This window comes from Gavia stellata, chromosome Z, assembly GCF_030936135.1.
Source record: "Gavia stellata isolate bGavSte3 chromosome Z, bGavSte3.hap2, whole genome shotgun sequence".
NCBI lineage: Eukaryota > Metazoa > Chordata > Aves > Gaviiformes > Gaviidae > Gavia > Gavia stellata.
The window spans coordinates 13,114,924-13,138,962 of NC_082637.1; the positions used below are offsets into that span (position 1 = coordinate 13,114,924).

The 24,039-nt window shown below is 46.2% G+C and overlaps 1 protein-coding gene across 1 annotated transcript in view; it reads right to left on the reverse strand.

Annotated features, from left to right (window-relative positions):
* Nucleotides 1-19,767, reverse strand: part of NPR3 (natriuretic peptide receptor 3) — a 40,880-nt gene extending 21,113 nt beyond the window's left edge. Inside the window, exons 1-3 of the mRNA XM_059834365.1 lie at nucleotides 19,059-19,767; nucleotides 14,220-14,342; nucleotides 9,153-9,319 (exon numbers count right to left, since the gene is read on the reverse strand). Of these exons, the coding sequence (XP_059690348.1) occupies nucleotides 9,153-9,319; nucleotides 14,220-14,342; nucleotides 19,059-19,767 (999 nt within the window). The remainder of the gene's footprint in view (nucleotides 1-9,152; nucleotides 9,320-14,219; nucleotides 14,343-19,058) is intronic.
* Nucleotides 19,768-24,039: the final 4,272 nt, after the last annotated feature.

A 24,039-nucleotide genomic window follows, 5' to 3' on the forward strand; every position in this document is an offset into this window, starting at 1 on the left:
AGCTTGTGAATAAATACTATGAGGGTGGGATGGTGAAATCTTTGATGGGATAAAAAGCCACACAGGGTTGTCATGAGCATCTGCTCAGAAACTGTGAAAGGACCACGTATTTCTGCTTTGCAGCAGGTTAGCAAAGAATAGCCAGCAGAGCATTTAAATACAGTCTTAAGGCCTGGATAAACACAGATGATACAGGCACAGCCAAAAATGGTGCTTAGCTCAAAAGTACACTTGGAGCTGGGATTAGTCCTCTAAGCTCCTTATTCAGTACCAGGCAAAAATTAGGCACACAAAACCGGGATTCATAAGCACCAGCACAACACCTCACCCTTGCCAGCACAGGAGGTGGAGAATGAGGGATGGATGTGACCCCGTTACTCTCACACAGGCAGGTAACAAACTCCTCACTGCACAGAGATGCAGCAAAGTCTTTACAAATACTCCACAGGTAGCCAGTGCTTTCAGATCCCCGGCCCCTTTCATCTAAAAGCCCCTGAGCTCCAACTGCTGTGCTAGCATGAGAGAAATTCAGGATCAAACTCCTGCTTTCAGGGAAGTCTGAACTCCACACTTCTGCCCTGTCTGCAGGGCATCCTGGGGTGCACACGCCCCGGAGCCAAAACCCAGGTGCTGGGGGAGAGGAGTGACGTGCCAAGACCTGGGGTATCTCTGGGCTGGAAGTAAATCATCGGCCAGAAGAGCCCACCTGAGGCTGAAGTTGCCATGACAAATGATCCTTTTATTAAATACCAGGGTAAATGGGCATACCAACTTGTAAACCTTAATGGCAGGGAACTAATGCAATCCCTCAGGCTGCTATTAATCGTGCTTCCATTCCAAATAATTTAACAATTAATTACTTGGTTTTGTTATTTTCTTTCAGATACTGGCTATCTGATGAAAGGTGTTCAGCTGGCTGATAAACTATCCCTTCGCTGGCATACCTGTGAGGATCCCACTAGCACAGAAAGGGAGAGGTATAGCAGCTATCTTGAAAGACATTTATGTGTACCTGTCAGCAGGCAGTAATGTTTCAGCTACACACCCAGAACATGTCCTCCCACCCTCCAACAGCAGCACAGTAGTTAACGCCTCAAAGTTTGAGGATTTACTGCTCCTCCAAAAGGCTGAAACCTCACTCTTTTAGCTTCTTGCTTCCTTATCAACTGTCTGATCCCCAAGATCCTGCTTGATTTTGCTTTCTAAGGTATTTTGTAGTCTGCAGTCTGGTGGGCTAACTGGATGCATTGTACAAACGTGTGTCCCATCAAATGTAAATGTCCTCTTGCCTACTGAATGTCGCCTTGTTCCCGGGCGCGGAGCAAAGGGCACCCAGAGCTCCTCACCTACCCTCCTCCCATTGTCCCGCGCCCCTTTCTCATGCCCCTCTTATTCATTTGCTCTGAGACATAGACAGTTCTTGTCTTTTCAATCTGCCTTGATATATTAGTTCTTCTTGGAATGGACTAAACCTTTTGATTTTTGTCTCGGGCTTCTCTTCCTAATGAAAAAACTATCTACTAAAGAGAGAAGGAAAGTTGGGAGTATCCTCCTGCGGGTTCCTATGGCTCCTCGCGTGCACAAGAACACCGCTGCCTTTATTCACACAGCCCATCCTCACAGGCCGACGACATCAACCCCTCCGCATTAGAGGAACTGCTAAATATCTACTGAAAAAAAAATCAGAGCTGGCAGAGCAGTATGCTGATCTTCTCTCACCACCCAGGAGAGCGCATCCGAGCCCGGCTGCCTGCCTTTGCTCTGCCAACGCTCATACAGCTGGGGGACCTGACTCACTCATGGGGATGGCGCACCCTCCTGTTGAAAGATTTGTCCCTCCGGACAGTGAGTCCTTCTCAGAGCTACATTCAGGTTGCTTAACCTCCCAGCAGTCAGCCATGACAAATGAAATGTGCCAACGTAGCAAGAGATCACAGACTTGAGGTTTTACTGATTGCCACCTACACTGTTCTTTCAGTGAGACTTGTCACCTGATTGTCATAAAGTTAGACCTTGCCCTGCTGTCGTTCAGGATCGCTTTCACCGTATCAATAGCCCAAATGAGCCAGGAAAGCTTCCCTGAACCACCTCAGTGCAGGATCTGTCCCTGTGGAGGATCAAACAAGAAATATGCATTTCTGGCCTTGCAGAATTGTCCTTCCTTTATGCCCCTAAAGAAAACAAAATGTAGCTCCTTCCCCAAAACCCCTGCCAACCTCCTGATCAAACTCTCCGATGAAACTGTTTGGCTCACCCAGATTTCAAACGCTGAACTCTTAACCCGGTCTGTGTTACCGCAGCATGAGACTTACCCGCAGAGATGAACCCCTGCAGCGTTGAGGCTAGAGCAGCCTGTCAGCCATCCAGCAAGGACACGGCTCCCACAAGAAAACAGCTTCCAGCGGCCCACCCAGGACCCTGCTGCAGTGGCAGTGGCAACCTGACACAGGACAGGCTCACCCAAGCCTCCAGCCTCATGCCTTGTTGAGTTGAGGGTTTTTTTCAGTTAAAAAGGAAACTTTCAACTGAGTGTTATTTTCATAAGCTCCTCAGGGAACGTGGCTCACAGAAGGTACTAGCTGCTAGAAAGTCAGTTAGCAAAGGTCTTTCATTTGTAAAGAGTCATTTTGTGCAAAATAAGATACATAGTCTTTCCTTGCCTTCATCCAAACATCTCAGAGCCAAACCTGAGGACCATTTAATACCAGTATCAAAAATCCTATGAATTTACATAAAAAAAAAAAAGACCTCAATGGGACAAATTAGCTTTTGGATCATTAGCAATGCAAATGACATAGAGCGGCATTAAAAACAAAAACGGGTTATGAACATTGCTGGAAGACATATTTTTCACACTTTATTAGTGGAAAATAAGGTGCATTTCTAGCAAGTACTTCAAAGGGAGAGCACCTTGCCCATAAATGTCTGATTGTCGGTTTAGTAAAGTGGAATGTGAATATCTGTGAAACGCAAGTAAAAACACAGGGCTATGGAAAATATACAACATATATATGATCAGCTCTAAACTTTTACATTCCCAAAGAGTTCAGATGTTACTATTTTCAGATATACATACAGTTTTATAATATCTCCTCCATGGTTTAAGACAGCTTCAAAAATATGCTTAGACAGGCTAGAAAAACTAAACAGAAATCCACTGGAAGAGAGAAGAGTAATTTATCTCTTTTCCTGTCTCTTAGGACATCTGCTAACTGCAAATAACATACTATTATGCCATAGTTTTGCCTAAGACCCCAACGTGGAAGACTCTAGTCTTTCATATCACTAAAGCATTAACTTCAGAAAAAAAAAAAAGTAGCTGTTGTATTCACCAAATTTAGCAGTCCAGAGTTCCAACACTGCTCTTATGGAAACTGAAGAAACTCTCATTAATTCCAAGGGGTGAAGGGCTGGTTGTGAAAATCCCAAATATGTTTTACTAATAGAATTCATCTTGTTAATGAGCTGGCATGTGAACCCATTTTTTCCGGCTGCTGAAAGCAGCTTGTGGTTTGCTTTTATTCTTTCGAACACAATTAGCAAAGCACTCCAGCAGCTGAATAGACCTATTCACTTGAACAAATTATTCCCTGGCAGAGGTCTGGCTTTTTTTTTTTTTAAAAAAAAAGATCCCCAAAACTCTTTCCCATCCTGGTGTAGTCAGAAGAGACACAAAAGCCTGCCTGTCATTAATCTTGCCTCCCTGTGCCTGATAAAAGACAAGTGGGACGTACACTGCTGAATACGTACATTTTCAGCGTCTCTCTCAGTGACACAACTGAATTGCTCGCTTCTCCCAACCCTTATCTTAGTGGGTGTACAATCCTAATTAAAAGGCTGACGTAAGGAATACACACAGGGAAGAGTCTGGCACGGATGTTATGGATGAGATGATAAACTTTATGAGCACAGCTACCTCCCACGTAGCTTTTGTAGTTAACTGTTGGAGCTCGAACAGTTGCTCTTATGCACACCATTTTTCATTTCAGAGGGCTGAAAACATTAAACAAAACAGACTTGCCCTTTCTAATAGGTAGTAACATCTCGCTGATCTAATTAATCTAGGTAGCTCATTCTTTCACTGAGATAACTTTACAGGCAATTCAGGCTCCAGTTCTCTTCTCCTGCTGCTCATTTACGGTATGAAAAGGACTGTGGACAGGATAAAACCCACGCATCCACCTCGCAAACAATGCTGTCACGTAGTTAACAGAGCAGAAATATTTGTTTAATTAGTTACATTTTCAGCTTTTAAGTAAGAAGAAAAACAAGCCATGGGTGGTCTGTAACCTCAGAAGAGCAAATATCCTGGGCTGTAAAATCATCCCAGCTCAGAATACTGGGTTGGACATGAAAAAAGCATTTATTGAATCTTAGGCCTGAGTTGGGAACAGAAGGTGCATTAAGAGCTTCCCAACTGCAGCCTACCACCAATTCATTAAGTGTTCAGCATTATTTAATAAAAATGGGTTATGCATATACTTTTAACTGAAACACTATTTATTCATAAACATTTCTAACTGGAGTATCTGTTGGGAGTTATTCACACACTGATTCAGAGACAGTTTCAAATTCTTCCTTGAAGTAAATGCATGCAATTCCCATTGCTGTGTGCCTCACCTAGCCTATAGGTCTGCAAGCAGAGCTTGTCCCCTATTTTGCAATTAAACCAAGGATCTCGATTGGTTTACAGAGACCAGGACACGCTGCTGTCAGTGTCTTGGTAAAGTATTAACATTACAGAAGTGAGAAAACTGCTATAATTTGTGTAATAGCATTAAAGTGATTCTACTGTCCTTACGCCTGAATCCCAAATCTAAATGGATTTTTGAAAAGATTCCTTTTTCTTTGGCTATTTTATCAGAGAAGTCAGTCTCCACATAGGGATAAAATAAAATGGTCAGGCTTTCTACAGAACTACAGGATGCTTCTTGAAAAATCATGATACTACTGAATGCTGAAACAAGGGCTGAGCAGATCTGATGCATCAGCCCACAGTTCTTTGAGATACATTAACATGACAGAAACTGCTTCCAGACTCTGAAAGTGGTGACCAAGCAAACTAATAATATTTGCTAATGGACTCAGGCAGCTGTTGCAACGGGATGTTGCAATGGGACATTGCAGACAGGGAACATCATGATTTTTAGCCCCATCCTGTGCAACTACTACATATCCAAATACTTCTAAGATACTTTCTCAGAACCTCTCTGCCACTATTATTTTCAATGCTGTTTAGTCAAAAGGTGCCTAAGGAAGCTTCTTCCTTCACAAGAGGGATTCCTGGAGGAGTTAGAGAAAGTGCCTTTTCCACGCTTTCCTGCTCACTCACAAGGCACAGGTTCTTCCACCTCCCCCATTTCCACAGCATAACATCCATGCAGAAACAACAGCAATTTCTGACCTGGGAAAGATGTACCCAGAACACGTTTTTCTCTTTTGTGTGATTTCACAGCTGGAAACGAAGATGGCCAACACTCTTTGACCTGTTACTCCTCCAAAGGCCGTATGTGTTGTCCATCTGGCAATTGGACAGCTGCTGCTTTAGGACTTTGCCCTTTCTGTCTCCCTTATCTTTCCTTCTGTCATCTGCTTTTTTTCCATTTTTATGATATTCTTTTTTAGTAGATAGTAATGCATTTAGGATTAGTGCTGGCAAGAGGCCAGGACAAAATGGCAGCGCTAACGACTTTTGTTTGAGTTAGGGTCACTGCGAGATAATTTAGACCACAGACCCAGGGCCTCATTTTCCCATGACACTGGAAAAATCCACGCAGAGAAGCAGAAACACTGAATGCTTCAAATTCAAACCTCGCCGAGTTCATCCTCTTGGGACACAGCTTGCAGAAAAGGATGAGGATTATATTTCAACACCCGTGGATAGGACTTGAGATGGACTGTACCACCAACTATCTTTCCCCAGAGCTTTTGGTTTTAGGAGCAAAATCCAGCAGAGAAAATCCATCTCTGTCGCTTCCCACCCACGCAGCTGAAGGACTTCTCCCTCCTAAGCTTCCCTTGGAGGACACAGCCTTACTTAGCACGTGCCCAGGCCAACATTGTCACTTTCTTCCCATGCTGCCAAAAGAAGCACCGTTAATGAGGTGCGCACTACCCACAAATCTCTCAGAGAGGAATGAACTGGCCCTCGGTTTGCCTTTTTATTTTTCCCCATTAGTTTTTAAAATGGGTATTTTTCTTAAGCCTGAAGGCTGCCCCGAAATGTTTCTCCTCTGAACATGGTAGCAGGACAATCAGTCAAGGGAATATGAAGCATCTCTTTCCCACTGTCCAAAGTGGGGAAATGCAAATTTCATCGTAAATGATGAAAAGTAAACCAGAGAGTTAAAATTCACACACTGTTAATGAAGTAACACAGCTAATGTTTTTTGCTTTGCTCAACCCAAGGCTACCCCTCTTAAAGAAGTTTTATTTTCCCACTGGGTTGGGAGACTGTGAGAAAGCAGGTAGGGGAGGCTCTGCTGAGATCTGTATAAGCTAAGCATCCACATAACACCAGGACACTCTGCATTTGAAACCAAACCTCCTTCCCCATAGCCAAGATCTGTAGGTCCTCCACAGGGAGCCCCAGATCCCTATGGCCTCCACCACGACCTTCCCACGAGTCAAGGACTGACATTTCAGATGTTAGGAAGCTGTGGTAGGCGTAGATAGATCACAAGTCCTCCCTCTGCCCTGACAAGAAGAGATTGGGAAGGGTGCAGAAAGCCAGGTGGGAAAGGAGGAGCAGGAAGGGGAGTAGGAGAGACAGCAGCAGCAGCAGGAGGGGCCCCATGCCACTGCCCAGCCCTAGCAAAGGCTGATGTTTTTGGGTGAGGGAGTGCTTGGAGCAAGATGAAAAGCTTTGGATCACAGATGGGAATGCAATATAGGGAGACGCAGCCCTCAGAGCCAGGCAGAAGGTAAAGGATGAGGCGGTAGGGAGCCAGGCACCTGCACAGCTGCCCTGGGACAGCCAGGAGCCCTACCAGCACAGACCTCTGATTCCACAAGCAACGATGGAGTCAGGAAAGAGAAAAGAGGGCTTGTGGCAGCAGGTACGCAGCTGTACAAGGAGTCTCCCCAACAAGCACATTAGCCTGCAAAACCTCCCCGCTGCTGGCACGGGGGGATTTGCTCTCTCATGGATCCAATTCTGCTTGACCATAACAGGGCTTGCATCTATCCAGCATCTATCAATGCCAAACTTGCACAGGGTTTGCAGTGGGTCCCTATCCTAAAGAACAGCAAAGCGTCCCCTTGCCCACCTCCAAACTGCCTGCAGCCAGCATCCTGAGCTCTCAGCAGTTTAACACTCCTCTCATCTGGAGAAATGTCACACTGCCCCCCTAGCGAGGGCAAAAAACCAGGGATGACTGGATCTTTAATATTCGAAATCACATTTCTCACCAACCATCTTGCTAAATGAAATCTGCAAAAGGGCACATAGAGGGAAAAGGAAGGAACAGCACAAATTACAGTCCCGTGCCTTGTTCAAAACTCATTAAGCAGGTTCTTCAGAGAGCAGCACCTTGAACTCGGCAGTTGGGGTTTCTCTACTAACCCGAGGCAAAGAACACCAACAAAAGACTACTTCTGCCTGCCTTGACTTTGAAAGTTTCACGGGGAAAACAGAAGCCACTGGTATGATTCAACATAACATTTTAAATAAAATATTTAAATAAAATATATGCAAGTTCTAAGAAGCACAGGTTTTCTGAAGACAGCTGAGGTTATGCAATGAACTGTAGGAAAGGTCATTTATTAACAAAACCTTCAAGTTCATCTGCTTGTGCTTTGAACTAAAGATGATGCCTCCACCTGGGGGACACACAAAGCTTAAAGCAAAGAGCTGAGGTAGGTGCCTAAGTGGGAGCTGGGAAATGAGGGGTTTGAGTTGCTTTCTTGAATTTTGGGCACAAATTCCCCCAAACCTTCCTTTAGGAGTTAAAGTAGGTGCTCTGGATGCACCAGTTCTTTTCCTTTCACCCAAAATAACAGCTTGCAAGCAAATTTACCCTTGCTGCAGCATCTTAACTTCATAGAGTGCACTTCACTGCAACATTTGAATTGCTTGAAAAACAATATAATATACTGCCTTAGCCTACGAAGCCAAAATTTCTTCTGTCTTCATGGGTTCATTATTCCTCTACTTGTAGGCATGTGTGATAGTGAGAGAAGTTTTGTCTCATGCTCTTAACTGCAAGAGATTTACATTTTTCTTGATAGTCCTTTTTCCTGTGGAATTGTTTGTTATTACAGCTCTTGTTTCCTACAGCTGAAGACTGACCAAATTCTCTTCAAGCCTCTTTTCTTTCTAAGCGTATTTGAAAAGTGTACTCCCCGTCACGGGGAAGGCTGACTGTCCGGGAAGTACTTGTATCAGCACGCAGAAATCCCTGTAGGTATGTGCTATACATTCTTGCTTTCACAGAACACTTTTCTACGAAAATTCATAACAAACTAGCTTTGTGGTAGCTCAAAAGCAATTTTCAGAGGCATCTTCCTCCTACATTTTGAAAGATTAAAAAAAAATAGGAACTTTCCCACATCCATGTCTGGGGGACAGTGTCACTCCCCTAGGTTTCAAACAACTCACAAGAACTACAGTGATATTTTAGACAATTTAAAATAAACAACAGCAACAACCTGAATGTGCTTAGTTGGGGAATAAGACCACTTCTCATTTGCATCAAGAAAAACTTCATCAGATGCAATAGAGAGAGTGTAACTTTCTGAAATCTGATTCTATCAAAAAAAAAGTACTGGGAGAGAACAAAGATGAAGAATGTAATTCTTTGCTTGTAAAAAAAAGACAAGTGATTGGTGGGAGAGTGAGTGAGACCTGGCAATCTGCTTTTCCCCAACCCTTCTGCTGATGAACAAGGGGACAAGCACAGGACAATTGGTCATGGATGGTGGTGCACAGACCTAGTGCACCCAGACCAAGTCTATTCTTGCTGCTATTTCTATTATCCACAAAAAAAAAAAAAAAAAAAGAAAAAAAAAAAGAAAAGATTATATAGGCAACAGTGGGCTTTTACAACTGAACCATGGTGTTTCTGTCCTGAAGGGCTCACTGCTATTTTTGCTTTAACTGGGAGCGTGTCTTTGAAGATGCTAAGGCCTGAAGCCTGTCATCAAGTACTTACGTAGTCATCCTCGTGCAGACCTTGCTTCTGAACAGAACTTTTCACCTCCAGGGAAAACTTCTCAAACTCAGGCTTCACGGTCCTCAGCAGAGTGACTGTTTGGAGGTACGAGTATGCCTTCTTGGCTTCAAGGTCATGTTTGTCTCCTCTTCTCCAAGAGCCATTTCCTAAGGGGAAACCAAGCATATTTCCAACTCTAAATTAGGTACCATTACAGGATTGCCCTCCTTTCTCCACCTAGAATTCCCCTCTCCTGCACCTTGGGGAGATGGCAGAGTACAAGGGAGAACCGAAGCTGCCCCAAGACATGTAGGAAACCGGGCAGGGAGGAATGGCTGGTGGGAAGTAAATGTGCAAACAGAAAGACAACTCTACTCCCATGCTGCGTTTGCTTATTTTTAAAGGGTGGGATGAAGCCTAAGAGTGAGAAGACGTCTTGGAGCAAAAAACATGTGCCAGATCTTGAATGCATGGATATTTAAGTTAGAACAGGTGAGAGGGGATCCGAGCACAAATTTTTTGTTATACATCACCCCACCAGCAACACTCTTGGACAGTACAAAAGGCACCAGTAAAGTCAATAGTATGATCGTGACCCCGAATGGGTGGCAGATGATGCAGCTACTTCTCCCCCAGCTCTCCCACTGCAGTCAAGAAGAAAACCATTTCTGCAGTGGCTGCCAGACCAGCCCTGCTCTTAGTGGAAAAGAAAGACTTAGAAATCAAATGGGATCCTGCGCCTATGCTGTATTTATATGTGTGTTGTGTCACAGCAGGGTAACGATTTAACTCATGACCACCAGTAATAAAATTTTTAAAAAGCAGCATAGCTGACTGGTTGTGATTAGCAGAGGAGTCCTTCTGCCTAACAGGGCCTGACCTTAGCACGTCCTGAGACCCTGATCCAAAGCTTCACAAGATCAGTGGAAAGGTTCACATTGCCCTGGACTAGGTTTTGCACTATTCTACGTAAATGATAAATAAAAGAGGCCTAGAGGGAACAGTGGTAGCCCTAAGCAGTGTGCCTTTAAATGCTTACAAACAATTAAAAGCTAGACTGTCATTTTATTTTCCAAACAACAGCAACAAAGCCCATCATGGCTAAATGAGCCAAGACAAAGACTAATGCTAAGCTTCCAAGGGCGACCTGGAGGCATGCGGGAGAGGATGTGGCTGCTCTGCTTGGGTCAAGGACCACAGTGCCGTTGGGTTCGGAGCAAGAGAAGCAAGCGATTTGGAAGTGGAGATGCTAATGGAGATGGAGTCTAGGCACCAAAACCATGGTGCTCCTTACACGGCTCTACCAGCTGCATTGCATGCCTGCAAGAGCAAATTCATGGACAGACCACCCCAGTCCTCCCAGTATCCTGGCACTGCTCCTGGGACTTTTTTTTTTCTTCCTTTTTTTGACAATAAACATAATTGGAGAATTGCTCTCCTTCCTCAGAGAGCACAGGGCAAGGAACGAATGACCTGCACTTCTCCGGAGGACAAGTCTTTCCTCATGCTGCTTTTGACAGCTCCTGTCACTCCCAGCACAGGACAGGAGGCACAGGACCACCTGAGCCCTTTTACCTTGCTTTTCCACCTCTGGAAAGTCTTATTTACCACAGCTCAGCACCAGCTAGGACTGCAATCTTTATAAACATGATGAACTTTGCTAATTCTTAATATTTTTTTTTTTTCAGTTATTTCATTCTCTTATGAAGAAGCTCTAGATATGTCTCCCTTGGTTTAGGGACTTTCTTCCCAATACAAAGTTTAACCAGTCAAAATTACTTACACCAGGACCCTATTCATTGGACCTGATGGAAACACTGGAGAGAAACTAACATCCCACCCTCTGATTTTGCCCTCAGAGGTAGCACTCTTCCCTTCAATGCCTCCATCCTGTCCTTGTTGCTGCTTTCAAAAAGAAAGAAATGCACATCTGGCAATTGTAAACTAGCACATCTTGCTCACTTCCCCACAGGAGGATACAAGCCCTGCCAGAGTCTCGAAGCTGAAAAGCCTCTGCCCCAGCTGAGTACCGCATTTCAGAGGTGAAGTATTCAAGAAGTATGGCAGAGACTACAGCAGGGAGGGTGTTGCTATAGCTTTGCATTTACAAATGAAGATGCCTAAGAAGGGTGAGATTATATTAAAAAAAACTGGTAGTGCTGGTAGAATGTGAGTAAGTTTCTGTGCTGGACACTATACATACTTATTTTTTAAAATCCTGACACAGGGAGCAGGGAAGGTACACTTGCATAACAGCGTTCCTAGAATAATTTACATATTTAAATTCCTTCATGGATTATTTTGTGGGAGATCGTCTTGCCACAGTACTTATGTGCAATTATTGCAGCCTTGGCATTTAATATGCCTGCTCTTCTGAAAAATTAAAAATATTCAGAACAGAGGGCAACAACAAACCGCAATATGGTCATCTGAACTTAAAGGCAAAGTGCCAATTTGTCAGTCACTCCCACTCTTAGAATTTGTACCTTTTATAAGGTACAAAATCTAGTATCTCCAGGCACTAGAACAAGGAATTCTGGGGGAATTTATCTACATTTCTTTTTTATGCTTGCTTTTCACATGTGATGACCATCTGCACAAAAGTCAACTTCTAACACACAGTCATTTTGCTCTTCATGGGAAACACATCCACACAGAAACAGAAAAATTGGTTTAAAAGAACTGTTACTTAGAAATGTCAAGAAATGCTACATTCTAACTACACTCCATCAGAAGACAGTCAGTTTTCATGAAGCCCTTGGAAAAGCTACAAGAAGACTGTAATACCTGTGATGCAAAGGAGGATGGAGCTGAGACTCCCACACGACCACGGGGCAAATGGGTATTGCCCCCGCCACCGTGCCGCGTGGAGGTCCCATGCCAGGATGGTGCAGCACTGCCCTGAACACAGCTGAACAAAGTGTCATCTACTGGGGGCTGCACCACAGGGGACACCCACCCCACATCAGCTGTGATGCCAGGGTCCCTCTGGGGCAGGGTCCTGAGTCTGGGGATTGCAACACTGCCTCCTGCAGCCACCGCTATCTCCTAGCAAATACCATCCTGGAAAGCAAAACCATTACAAAATGCAGCCGCCCACCTCCTGCAGCCACTGCTCTTACATGAGCAACCCCTGCTCAAGGAGGACTTTGGGTACCATCTGTACGAGCCAGCTTCAGCGCTTCCCAGGTTGTCAGCCTGCACTCACTTAGCCAAGCCAAGGAAACTATCATTTATAGGGGAGGATTCGTCTGAGCCATTTCAGACACCTAAGCATGAGGTGAGTCACTGTCCAGGGGTATCTACTTCTCTCCCGTGACACCAAAGGGAGCCCAGCTCACATGCAGACTTGTACCCACGGCCAGATGAATCACTTCTGACTCATTTCTGCTCTCTGAGATGAAATGCAGCAGTAGTGCAGGGGTAACGAGCCACCGCCAGCAGCCAGCGGGATTATTTGATCAGTGGTTTTACTAAATTCATCCCTGTGAAGCTCTCACGGTCTACAGAAGGGCTGAAACTTCAGGGTTTTGTGATTACTGACATGGGTAGACCTTCAGCTTTTTACCCGGGTCCTGATTAAGGCTGCAATGCCAAATGGTTTTGCTTATGCCACAAGGGATGAAGTCACTCCAAATTTAACTCAACAAAAAGAAAACCTTGATTCAAACCATTGGCTTTGATCTTGTCCTGCAACTTAATCTTTTAGTTATTTAAGTGACTGCCTTATTACCTGGCAGAACTTGGCACTTCTTAAGCTAACCTTGAAGATACACGTAACAGTATCTATACTCCTGTACATATCTGTATCTCCAAATTTAAACGGCTACATATGTTCATTATAGAGCTTTTCAACAAATAGCACTGTTTACTGTAAAAATAATCTCAGAGGTGGTAGATGGATAATGAAAAGTTTATGCAAAAGAATTTAACTTACAATTAACTGGTTTATTAAACAAAACACATCACCTTTTTGTGAATTCAATTGTTCCCATTCATCAGCTTTTTGAGGCTTGAAAGAAAAAAATCCAAGTTTTCCTTCTTTCTCAGCTTCCACTTGGTTTTCAATTTGAAATGAATTTGATATTGTAGTGGATTAGTTAAGGCAGGAGGGAAATTATTTTCTCTGCACCTGCTAAAGAGGCTGCTCCTTTCAAAAGCGACATTGACACTTCAACAAAACCTAGCTTCCCGGCAGGAATTTGCCTCAGCTTCAGCCATCTGACATTGTTTAAAACTCAGCAAACACGTTGCTCCAGTATTAGCTTGAATTTAACCGAGACAGGTGTAGCAGCTGAGAGTAGGTTTAGTCCCTGCTATGCACTGCCATATTATCAAATGTAACTGAATGCAGGCATATTTCAAAAAAGCGAATATTTAATTTACATTTTAAAGTCACGTTTTAATTTGACTAATCTGATCCTTTTTACTTAGGGGTGAAATCAGCCACCTTTATCCACCCTACTCTAGTACATTTGGACTGTCCCATGTCCCATCCAGTGCTTTCCCTTCAACACAAAACTGCTGAATAGTTTTGCACATGCAGTTTGTGACGAAAAGCTGATATGAATTAGACGTGTGGATCTTCCAGCACAGAAATGACTTCTGCACACCCAGGCCCTGCAACCGCCATGGCTCCGGCTGTTGCTAGTGCCTCCTTCCAACCATCTGCACGTACCGCAGCCCACCGGGGAGCCAGGAATACCCCTGCCCTGAGATTTGGCAGTCACAAATCTGGGGATGGTGCAGGCAACCCTGAGCACACACACTGCAGTCTGGGGTACCCACACCTGACTGCTATAACCAATGTCTCTGCCTGGCGCTGCTTCCCCTACAAGTAACTAAACAGATAATGCCTAAAGTGTATTTGGCAATCCACCCAGTGGCAACTACAGCTAGGAGGTCTGTTTTATTTCTTGCAAAACCATAGCCCAGGCGGAAGGTAACTGCAATGACAGGGGCAGACAGTGGTGTATTCTGGGACTCGTATTTTGAGCCTAGCAAATCTAAAAATACTACCAGGCTTACAGAAGGCTTTTCAACATACTTGGGCAGGAAAAACATTACCATATGATGAGCTGTTGAAGAGTTCAATATTGAAGAAAGCATAGTCCCCGTTGGTCATTCCTTGCCGATGAGCAGCCAACATGATGTTCCTGATTGTGTCACCGCTGGCACACATGATTACAACTGGTGGAAGAAAATGGAAAACACAGATAAGAAGCAGTTCAAGAACTTCAGGGAACAGTCTGTTAATCACGAACGCTGCCAGAGACAGTGACCCCAGCTGCCCTCACAGTGTTGCAACAAACATGACAACACAGATGGCAAACAAAGCTGATTTCCCAAACAGCTGACAGAAGACAGGTACCAAACAGAGCGGCTTCATGCTCTCTTCTCCTCTGAAAATAATTAAATAAAGCCTGTGTGCCATCTAATTTTTTTTTTACCCCTGCGACGTGTGCTAAGTTCTGGCTTCAAATTTCTTCAACTGCGTATATTTGTAGAGTCAATTGCAACCATTAGTCTCTGCTGTTACTTCTACGTGGGCAATATGAGGAATGAAGGTGATACAATGACATTACAATTTTAATTTCCATTCCATTGAACAGTTCGGTGCAGATTCATCTCGCCTACACCTCAGCTACCTAAAATTCAGGTATCTGGACTAGAATTTGTTGCCTCGCTACAGTTAATGGAGAGCAGCACCGCTGCAGCTGTCTTGGGACAGTGGTATGAATCTTTCCAAGATGTGACTTTCCCTCCAGAGACTATACAATAAGCCTAGGCAACAACCTTTGATGGGATGCTTAACGTTCATAAACGGGAAAAGCAAGTGCCACTTTCTGAGCATGAAGATTAATTGTGGTTACAAGATTAAATGCCACAGAGCCTCATCTGTCACGGACCAACAGCTAAATAGGGACTCTGCTGCTACAACGGGACCTACAGGCCCGCAGGTGTGCTCCGTGTGGGCTCCGTGATTCCTGCTGCAACAACTGTGGTTGAGAGGTTTCTTCCCCAACCTGCTCAGCGGGAGGAACTACTCCCCTTGCTACCCCTTCCCTCTGCAAAGGGAAAGCAGGAACTCAGGCGAGATCTTCAGCAATGGGGAGACACCTCCCACACTCAGCACGTTATACCATAAACTTCTATATAGGTTCACAAGGCTACGGGTATGAAGCTACTGACATCAGGGGGAGCAGCAAAGTATTGTACCGGTGTGTGCTTCAGGGCTATACCCCTACAGCAAAATCGTAAGAGATCCTACTGGGACGACGATTCGAAACCAACTGCACGCACGTTTCCAAGAACGCCGTCACGCATGGCAGAGCTCAAAAGCTGCAATAATGTACGCAAATATTTTCACCCCAACAGTAAAACTGAATCAAAACCACATTCAGCTTTTCTGGGTAGAAGTGTTTGCTATTATAAGAAATGAAAAGGCCAAACAGGCCAAATCTTTTCGCACACAATGAATCTTCTCCCATCACTTTTCTGGTTGGATGCCATCAAAGGCATCAAGTTCCAGATGCGCCGCCGGGGTGAGTCACGTTCGGTACATCCCCACGCTTCAGGAGAGTTAGACCATGCATAGCTCTGTCCTACTGATTATAGCAGAGAAATACAGAGAAATAGTAGAGGAAATATAGGGAAATAAAGAGAAATAAAAATTTCCAGAGCAACAGAGCACGACATTTCATGACCATTGTGAAGTGTATTAGCATGAAGGAAAAGAAGAAGAAAAAACATTTTATTACAATAAAATTTGGATCAAATCTTTTCCAGACGCACAGCAGGAATGAATTTGTCTCACTGTTTCTAATTTCAGCATAGGTGAGAGATTTCCTTTTGAAACATTTCCTTGCTGCCCTCCAATTCTCCCTTGACTTCACCTTTATAATTCACATCTATCATAAAACCGTAATCTGTAGATGGAATCAAGAGATTCCCACTACACCAGTAAAAGATCTTGAGCAAAAGGTATTAAAAAAAGCGAGGGAAAAACCCCTACTTTAAAATACATTAAGTCATAGTTTGTAAGCCTCTAAAGGAATGTAAGAGAAGTAATATTAACTATTTGGATGTGGTTTTTAACCCAGCAGGAGAGCTAAGATTACATATTTCAAGATTTTGAAGCAAATAAGCTATGGGCACGTCTCTCGCAATCTTTCAGAAATATAAATTATACGTATTTAATTTGCATCAGTACCTTGCTATTGTGTACAAACAAATGTGTACAGGCAAACACATAGAAAGTGTTCTCCCCCTAGTACACAACACGCAGACCACTGTAATTTTAATACTAATATTCTGAATTTATTGACTAGGATTACTGACTCATCCTGCAAACACTTAAAAGTTTAATTCCAGTTAAAGGAGTAAGCATTCCCTTTGCTACGCGCATCCCTTGGACTACGTGCTTATGCAGAATGTATTTAAGTACAGTCCTGGGCTTGTGACTATTACGGTAAACCTGAGCCTACAGCATGAAGTCTGCAGCGTGGTTAACCGAGCCTACAAGGGAGCTTGAACTACTAATGAAATTCGTTTAAGACAAGTGGTTAACTTTTATCCTCACATTTTTCATGATGATTTTCTTGTGGCTCCAGGACTTGAGTCTTTTGAAGTGGCTCCAGGGACCGAACAGGCAGCCACTGGCAAACACGGGTGCGTGGCTGAGTGTGCCCCTGCCCCCCGGAATCCCGAGAGCTCCGTGCAAAACCTCTGTCAGCAGCAACCTAACCCACGGAGCCAGCCTCTGCCCTGGATCCCCACGGGCTAGCTGATGGGGCAGCTTCTTTCTCAGCCCTGGGAGTTTTGAGCATGTATCCTGATCTACTTGAAACCCACTCCCACCCAGAGCACCGCAAGGAAGCCCAACCACTCAGGTGGCACCACCACCAGCAGCGATCTCCAGAACCAGAGAGGCTGCAGGGTCAGAGCACAGGACGGTGTGAGGGTAGGCGCGACACAGGAACCCTTAAAAACTGGTGAGAAAACCAATCGACCAAACAAAAACATTTATAGGAAGTGCTTTGGATAGTGCCACATTGCCCACCAGCCCTGCTGCCCTGTGGGGGACTTCCAAGGAATCTCCAGGAGAAACAAAGAACTCATCTGGTCAGCTAAAGCACACGGTGCATCCTTCACGTGATATGTGACTTTTAAAATACTGTGACAACCTGAAAGATGCCGTGAGCAGCAGGACCACACCCCAGGCCCAGAGGAACGTGCCAGGTGAGTCCTGCAGTCAGTGTTTAAAGTCAGAAAGGCACAAGTGGAAACTGAAGGGCCCCACTTGCTGCATTTTGCAGTAGCTGCATGAGCCAGAGAAAAAATGAAGAGGTGAGAGAGAGGGAGGGGACCCCACAGGTCTCAGCTCAGCAAAGCGTTTAAGCGCAGCCTGAGAGCAAGCCTCTCTTCCCTGATTATCAGCACGGTCTGCCTTTAGCCATCAGTCACGTTCCCACAGCACAGCCACAGCTCCCTTCGGCTAAGGACAAACGCTCGCCTTTTCCTGCTGTAAGCATCTGTTAGCCTCTGCGCATCGGGAAAGCCAAATACACACACAGAAGTTAGGCTGATTAAAAAAGAAAAGCATCTTTCCCCACGTAGCGGTGTCCTCTCGTACTTACACATTTCTTTCTCTCCATTCAGTACACTTCCCCGAATGGTACTTACTAGGAAAGCTCTATTTTAAGCACCTGCTTCAGTGAAGAGGGAATTAAAGAGCCCTATATTATTAGACCTCAGTTATCTCACACACGCTCCTGCACACGTGAAGGATTTCACAGCAGCCTAACGACATCAGCAATGCAAGGCTGCTCCGTCCGCAGCCTACGGCACCAGTTATGCCAGTCGCACACGGCACGATCTTTATCGGTCCAATTTGGTGCTATTTTAACATTCTACAACCAGGGGTGTAAAAAATGTACAAAGCACTTCGTACCTCCACGCCTCTTTTGGAAAACAGCTAAGGACTTTCTTTAACTCGATCCTGCGGTCAGCTCCTGGAATACACCTTTTCTTTTTTTCGCCATAACTTACTGGGGAAACCTATGGCCGGTAAAAGCCTCTAACAAAAAATGCCTTTTTGATAAGCCCATGTACCCACGCACTGCTCAGCGAGATCTCACTTTAAAACACATCCAACTACAAATTTGCACGTTCCAAAGCACTTTGAGCCTTTTACTACTTCATGATGCAAAGCCAGTTCATCCAGCCCAGGGGTGACCTGCCAAGGTGTTTTACAAGCCGTTTATCTCCACGGTCTTTTGCTAACCGTTGGTGGCAATATTACTGCACACACTCACGGGTTTCACGTCCCCACATCCCCCAAAATGACCGCTTCCCTTAAGTGCATTTGTTCTTTATTAAGTACTCGACAGGACTTCCAACGGCGGGAGCGGGGAAAAGGATCCCTGCGGCAAGACGCAGCAGGGTGAGAAGACAACATCTTTGCTTAGACTTTGAACTTACAGAGAGGCACTTCAAAAATCTCGAAGAATAAGCAACAGATTTGCTGCTCCGCAGATGCGGGCAATTTTGGGTAACCCAGACCGCCGGCAGAAAGCTGATTTCTCACTATGCCACTGAACTCTCCTAGCGCAGCCCCCGAGGGTGAGCCTCCCCTCCCCGCCGTGGGAGGCAAAGCTCTGACGAACTTCTGCAGGAGCAGCTTTCCCTCGGGGCCGCTGGTCCCCATCCGCCGGGGGATGCCCGGCCCGGGGACGCCGGCACAGCACCACAGCGACTCTCCCCACGGGCGGGACGTGCCGCGACTCCCCCCTCCCTCAGGGCCTCACCTCCCCGGTGCTCCCGCTGCTCCAGCGCCCCTTCCCCGACCCCAGCCGCCCCCGAAGGCCGTCGAGGAGCCAAGCCGGGCGCCCCGCCGCCACTCACCCCTCTCGCCGGTCTGGAGGGCGCGGACGACATCGTCGAGGTCGAGGTGTCGGCTGCTCTCGTCGAAGCTGTGCACGGCCATGTGGAAGGCCTCCTCCTGGAAGACCACATGCACGCCCTCCATGGCGAAGTAGCAGCTGCGCTCGGGGTTGCTGTCGCTGTAGAGCAGCGTGGCCCGGCTCCACTGGTGGTGGCGGAAGAGGGCCAGCAGCATCTCGCCCATCTTGGCGTAGGCGGGGGCGACGCGGGTGAGGTGCGAGTACTCGCCGCCCTTGGCGCCGAAGCCGGCGGCCAGCGCCCCCGCCGACAGCATGGGGACGTCCCAGTGCGCCGCCAGCCGCGCCACCGGCGCCGCCGCGTACTCGCAGACGGGCCCCAGCAGCAGGTCGGGGCGGCGGCGCTGCAGGGCCACCATGTCCACCAGGCTGAAGAGGGCGCGGTTGCCGCACGCCGAGTCCTCGTAGGTGAGCTGGAAGGCGTAGCCGGGCGGCAAGCCGGCGCCGCTCTCCCGCAGGCTCCGCACCGCGTACTCGATGGCCGGCCGCACGCGCCCCAGCGAGAAGAGGTAGGCGTCGTCCTGCGGCAGCAGCACCAGCACCCGGATCAGCTTCTCCTCCTCCGCCGCCGCCTCCGCGCCCGCGGGGCCGCCGCCCAGCGCCGCCCGCGCCGCCAGCACGCAGCAGAGGCTGCCGAGCAGCCAGGGCGGCATCGCGCCCGCCCCCCCCGAGACGCCCGTGCTCCGGCAAACTTCTCGCCCCCCTTCCCCGCCCGCCTCGAAATTGTGCGGTCGTGCTTTATTTCTCAGGTGTTTGGCGAATTCACAACCTGCCCCCGCCTGCGGGTTACGGACGGCGCATCTCGGCTCTGCTTTTCTTGTTTTCTTATAGATAGATTATTATTATCATCATTTTTTGCCTCTCCCCCCCGCCCGCCCCCCCCGCCGGATCCCCCTGCGGGGCTGCCGGGCTGCGCCCTCCCCGCTTAAGTAGCGCGGGAGCGGCGGCGGCTCTCCGCACGCCCGGCGCGGCGCGGCCGGGTTTGTGCGCAGGGAGGAGCCGGCCCGGGCGCTCCCGCCCGCCCCGCCCGCCCCCTCCGGCGGCCCCCCCGCGCCCGCACACCTCTCCCGCCGGCCGGGGCTGCGGGCGAGCTGCGAGCCCGGAGCCCGGTGGAACCGCGGGGCGGGGGGGTGTCTCTATCGTATCTATAGCACTTACGTATGTACATACATGTACCTTCCTGCTCGGCTGCTGCCCTCCCTGCCAAGCGAGTGCCTGCAATCGGGGCCGGGGAGTAAAGGATCCCATTGCACTTTGATTTCTTTTAATTTTTTCTTCGGGTTAAGCTGCACTTTACTGCATAAGGGAAGCATTTGAGCCCCCCACGAGGGCTCAGGGGTCGGTGCTCGGCAGCGCTGGGGGATTTGGGGAAAGGGGGTTTGCAGCATCAGCAGAGGGGGATGCAGGCAGCACCCTGAAGGGTGCTGCGGCAGGGTACAAGCAGGGCTGCCCGGCTCCCATGTCCCCACCCAGAAGGGTGCCCGTGCTCAGGGACGGCATAACCCTATGGGGAAGCCGGCACTGGATCTCTGACCCCTGCCTGTGTCCCTCTGGGGTCTTTCTGAGACCCTCCATGCCAAGAAGGCCCAGATGCAGCTTTCTGTCACTTCCCAGCCAGTGTGTCTCAGAGCCACAATTTCATGCCCCAAGCAGCAGAGGTTTCCCCAGTGAAGGAGACAAGTCCTGTTCTGAGATTATTTTCCTGGGAAAAAAAGAAATGTAACTTTTTGAATTATCTTGACAACATTGCCTCATCAGAGCATGTTAAACGCATCCCTGTTTAGCTCTACTTACTGGCCGTAAAGCTGCGATACTTCAGATTTTGTTAGTGTCCATTTAAAACGGACACTCCTGTTCTGGAACAAAGTCAATGTGAAATGTGCAAAATGTTTTGTGAAAGAGGCTTTGGAATGCCTGATGCTTTTTGATAGCAAAACCCTAAAGGATGGCTCTCTGTGGAGTCTTCTGTGTCCTGTAACAGGAGGCATCCTCAAACCCAGAGCAGGGCTGCACAGTTTGATATTTTATGGTTACCCAGAGAGTGCCAGGTTTGCATTCGAAAGGTGAAGTGAACTGCTCCTGGCTTTACAGAAGGGGTTTGTTTAGTTCAGCACAGAGGTCATTGTCAGGGCAGTATGTGTAAACTTACTTTTGTTGCTGCCTTCGCTGTGCAGTCTATGAATGGGAAGCCTGCGCTCCTGGGGTGACCATCTGCTCACCTTTAAGACGCCTCGATTAAGAAGAAAAAGCTGGAAGCGCTTGTGCAATTACAACCGAGAAGTGAAATGAAAACAGCAGATAACACGATGTACAGAAGTAATCATCAAAATAATCTTTTTTCCGGGAGCATTTATCTAACGGGGCTTGGTAAAATAAAGAAGCTCAGAAATTCAAAGATGGGTAGCGTCTCTGAGAAATGTGGCTCTCACGTAGTTTTATTTGATTACTGAATCGAACTTCAGAGTGTTCTTGAAGATTACATAAACATCCACCCTGGTGAAGCTGGTTTTGTATGTTCCTGTACTGTAAGTTATGTCAGGCATTTTTTGTTGTAAATGACTCCGTATAACATAGCGGAGATTAAGCAGAATGTTACAATATACAACATGCCAGCCATCTTCACCACAAAGCTTGCAAAAACATTTTCTTAAGACACATTTTGAAATGCTGACCTTTGTAGTCACTGCTTTATGGTGACCCTACAGATGTGTTTACAACACCGAAATCTGGACGGATCTCTCTTGATTCCCTCCTTCCCCCACCAGCATATCTTTTTCATTTTACGTGTGAGCTCCATACTCTCCTAGCTGTCTTATTTGAGCGTAAGCTGTGTAAACACAACGGAAAAGATAGTAAACCCATAAATCACAGGGCTGCCATCCCTTCACACTGGCTGCTCCTTGTGAGGTAAAGTACTGCTTGGAATGAATAGGAGTGGGAGAAGCAGGGCCAACATGAGGGGAAAAAGAAACAGAAGGCATCTAGCCGGTACTGTGTAGCAGTTGTAGTGTTAAAGAGCAATTTGGATGCTTTTGGAAGAAGATTTGGCCCACAGTATGTGGTCCTTACTCACCTGAGCAATTGCATTCAGCCTTATGGGAGTCGCAGTGTCTCTGTAGGCCCAAAGTGTCATGAACATTTCAGTTGTTCCACTTCACCCTAAGTGGTTTTATAAAGAAGAATCCCAGCCTGTGATTGATTTATTTTTCTAAGCCAGAAAGTTATGCATGAGAATTTACCTGTTAATCCCAATTCAAAAATGTCACTTAATCCACCTCATCATTAGTTCACTTACAGTATTTTCCATAGCTATAAATTCAACATTTCTCCACAGACATTATTTTTTTCAGCTACATAAATGCTTTTTAATAGAAGCAAGTCCAGCAGTCGTGAATCAGTAGCAGGCAGAATGTCTGCAGACTGCAGCGAGAGCAGGGATTTCAGGCTGGCTCTTTAGGACTGAAGTCATTTCAGACACAAGCTATTTTCCCCCCAGAAATAACTCATACACAAATCAAGATTCACTTGACTCACTGCAGCTAGCATTAGCAACAGTCTGAACCGCCTGCTGCAGATTAAGAAAATTCTTCACAGACAGGTTCGCTGAAAACATAGTCCCCCCTAGAGGCTGAAAAGATGAAATATTTTAACATCATCTGTACTGCAAATATATCTTGCCATTCAGACTTCCAAATTCTTTCCTTGTTTTTTGAGAAACCTATTCTCTTTTTATTTCCAGGAATCTATACTCTTCTGGAACACACCTAAGGGATTTCTTACCATGACATGATGTATCTGGGTGTCTCTTTTTGTGTTTTGTGGTCTTAAATTCGTGTACTTACATGATGTAAAAATTCAGTGCAGCTTTTAGGTGAAAATATTGCAGCATGAAAACTCGAGCTGATCTGATGCTAAAAAAATAAATGGAAAAGGGACATATTTACTTCTTTTAATTGACACCAACTTCTGCGTACGTATGTATACAAGAACTACAAAACTACACACATAAAACATGAGCATACATACATACATATAGTAATAACACTTTGCAGAACTCACTACTCTTGCTATCTTAACAGCTTCCACTTCACAGCACAAAGTAAGGTAAAGGCCAGCAGGTGGATGTCATTTTTATTTTACAAATGGGGAGAACAGAACTTGTGAAGGCAAACCGTGGTGTCTCAGAGGTCTAGGGTGATCTCAGGATCATCCCTCCACTACACTGCTTATTTTCACTACTACTGTTAAAATCACGGCTTCATGGTCCTCATCAGTCACGCAGTGCTACACCTACCCATCCTTTCCCACTGATACTGAGAGGTGAGTTGAGATGCAGCCCCACGAGAGGTGTGCTGGTCAATTATGCAAAAGCAGATGCTAGGATGAAAAAGACTGACCCCTCCCCAATTAGTCACAGATTCTGCTCATGCTCCCAGAGAGTATTTCAAAAGCACATACTCTTCTAAAGCCCACAAATTATGGGGCTAAAATCCAACCTGATAACCCAATGTAATCCCATTAGTACTCACTGTGTTTCCTCATATCTACAGGGCAATATTGAATGTGAGGTAGCAGGCTGAAAGACAACAGATCAGGAAATCTTTGCAGATATACAACATTCAAGGCAAAATGCGGGATAGCTGCCATGGCTTACAGAAAAATCCTGCTCTCAGAATTTTCTTAGGAGGTCCCAGTCTGGCATAAGAAGAGTGATGACAGATAGGCATGTTAGCGACATACCCTCATTCATCAAAATCAGATTATTGAGAACTGGTATGAGTTACAGCAACTTCAGGAGGGCCCAAATGAATACCTTGGGACTGATACAGTATAAACCACAGTCAACAAGTGTGTCTTGCAACAGTCTTATTTCTGCGCCCCATACAGATATAGCAAAGGAACTGGATCCATACCTTCATTTCCAT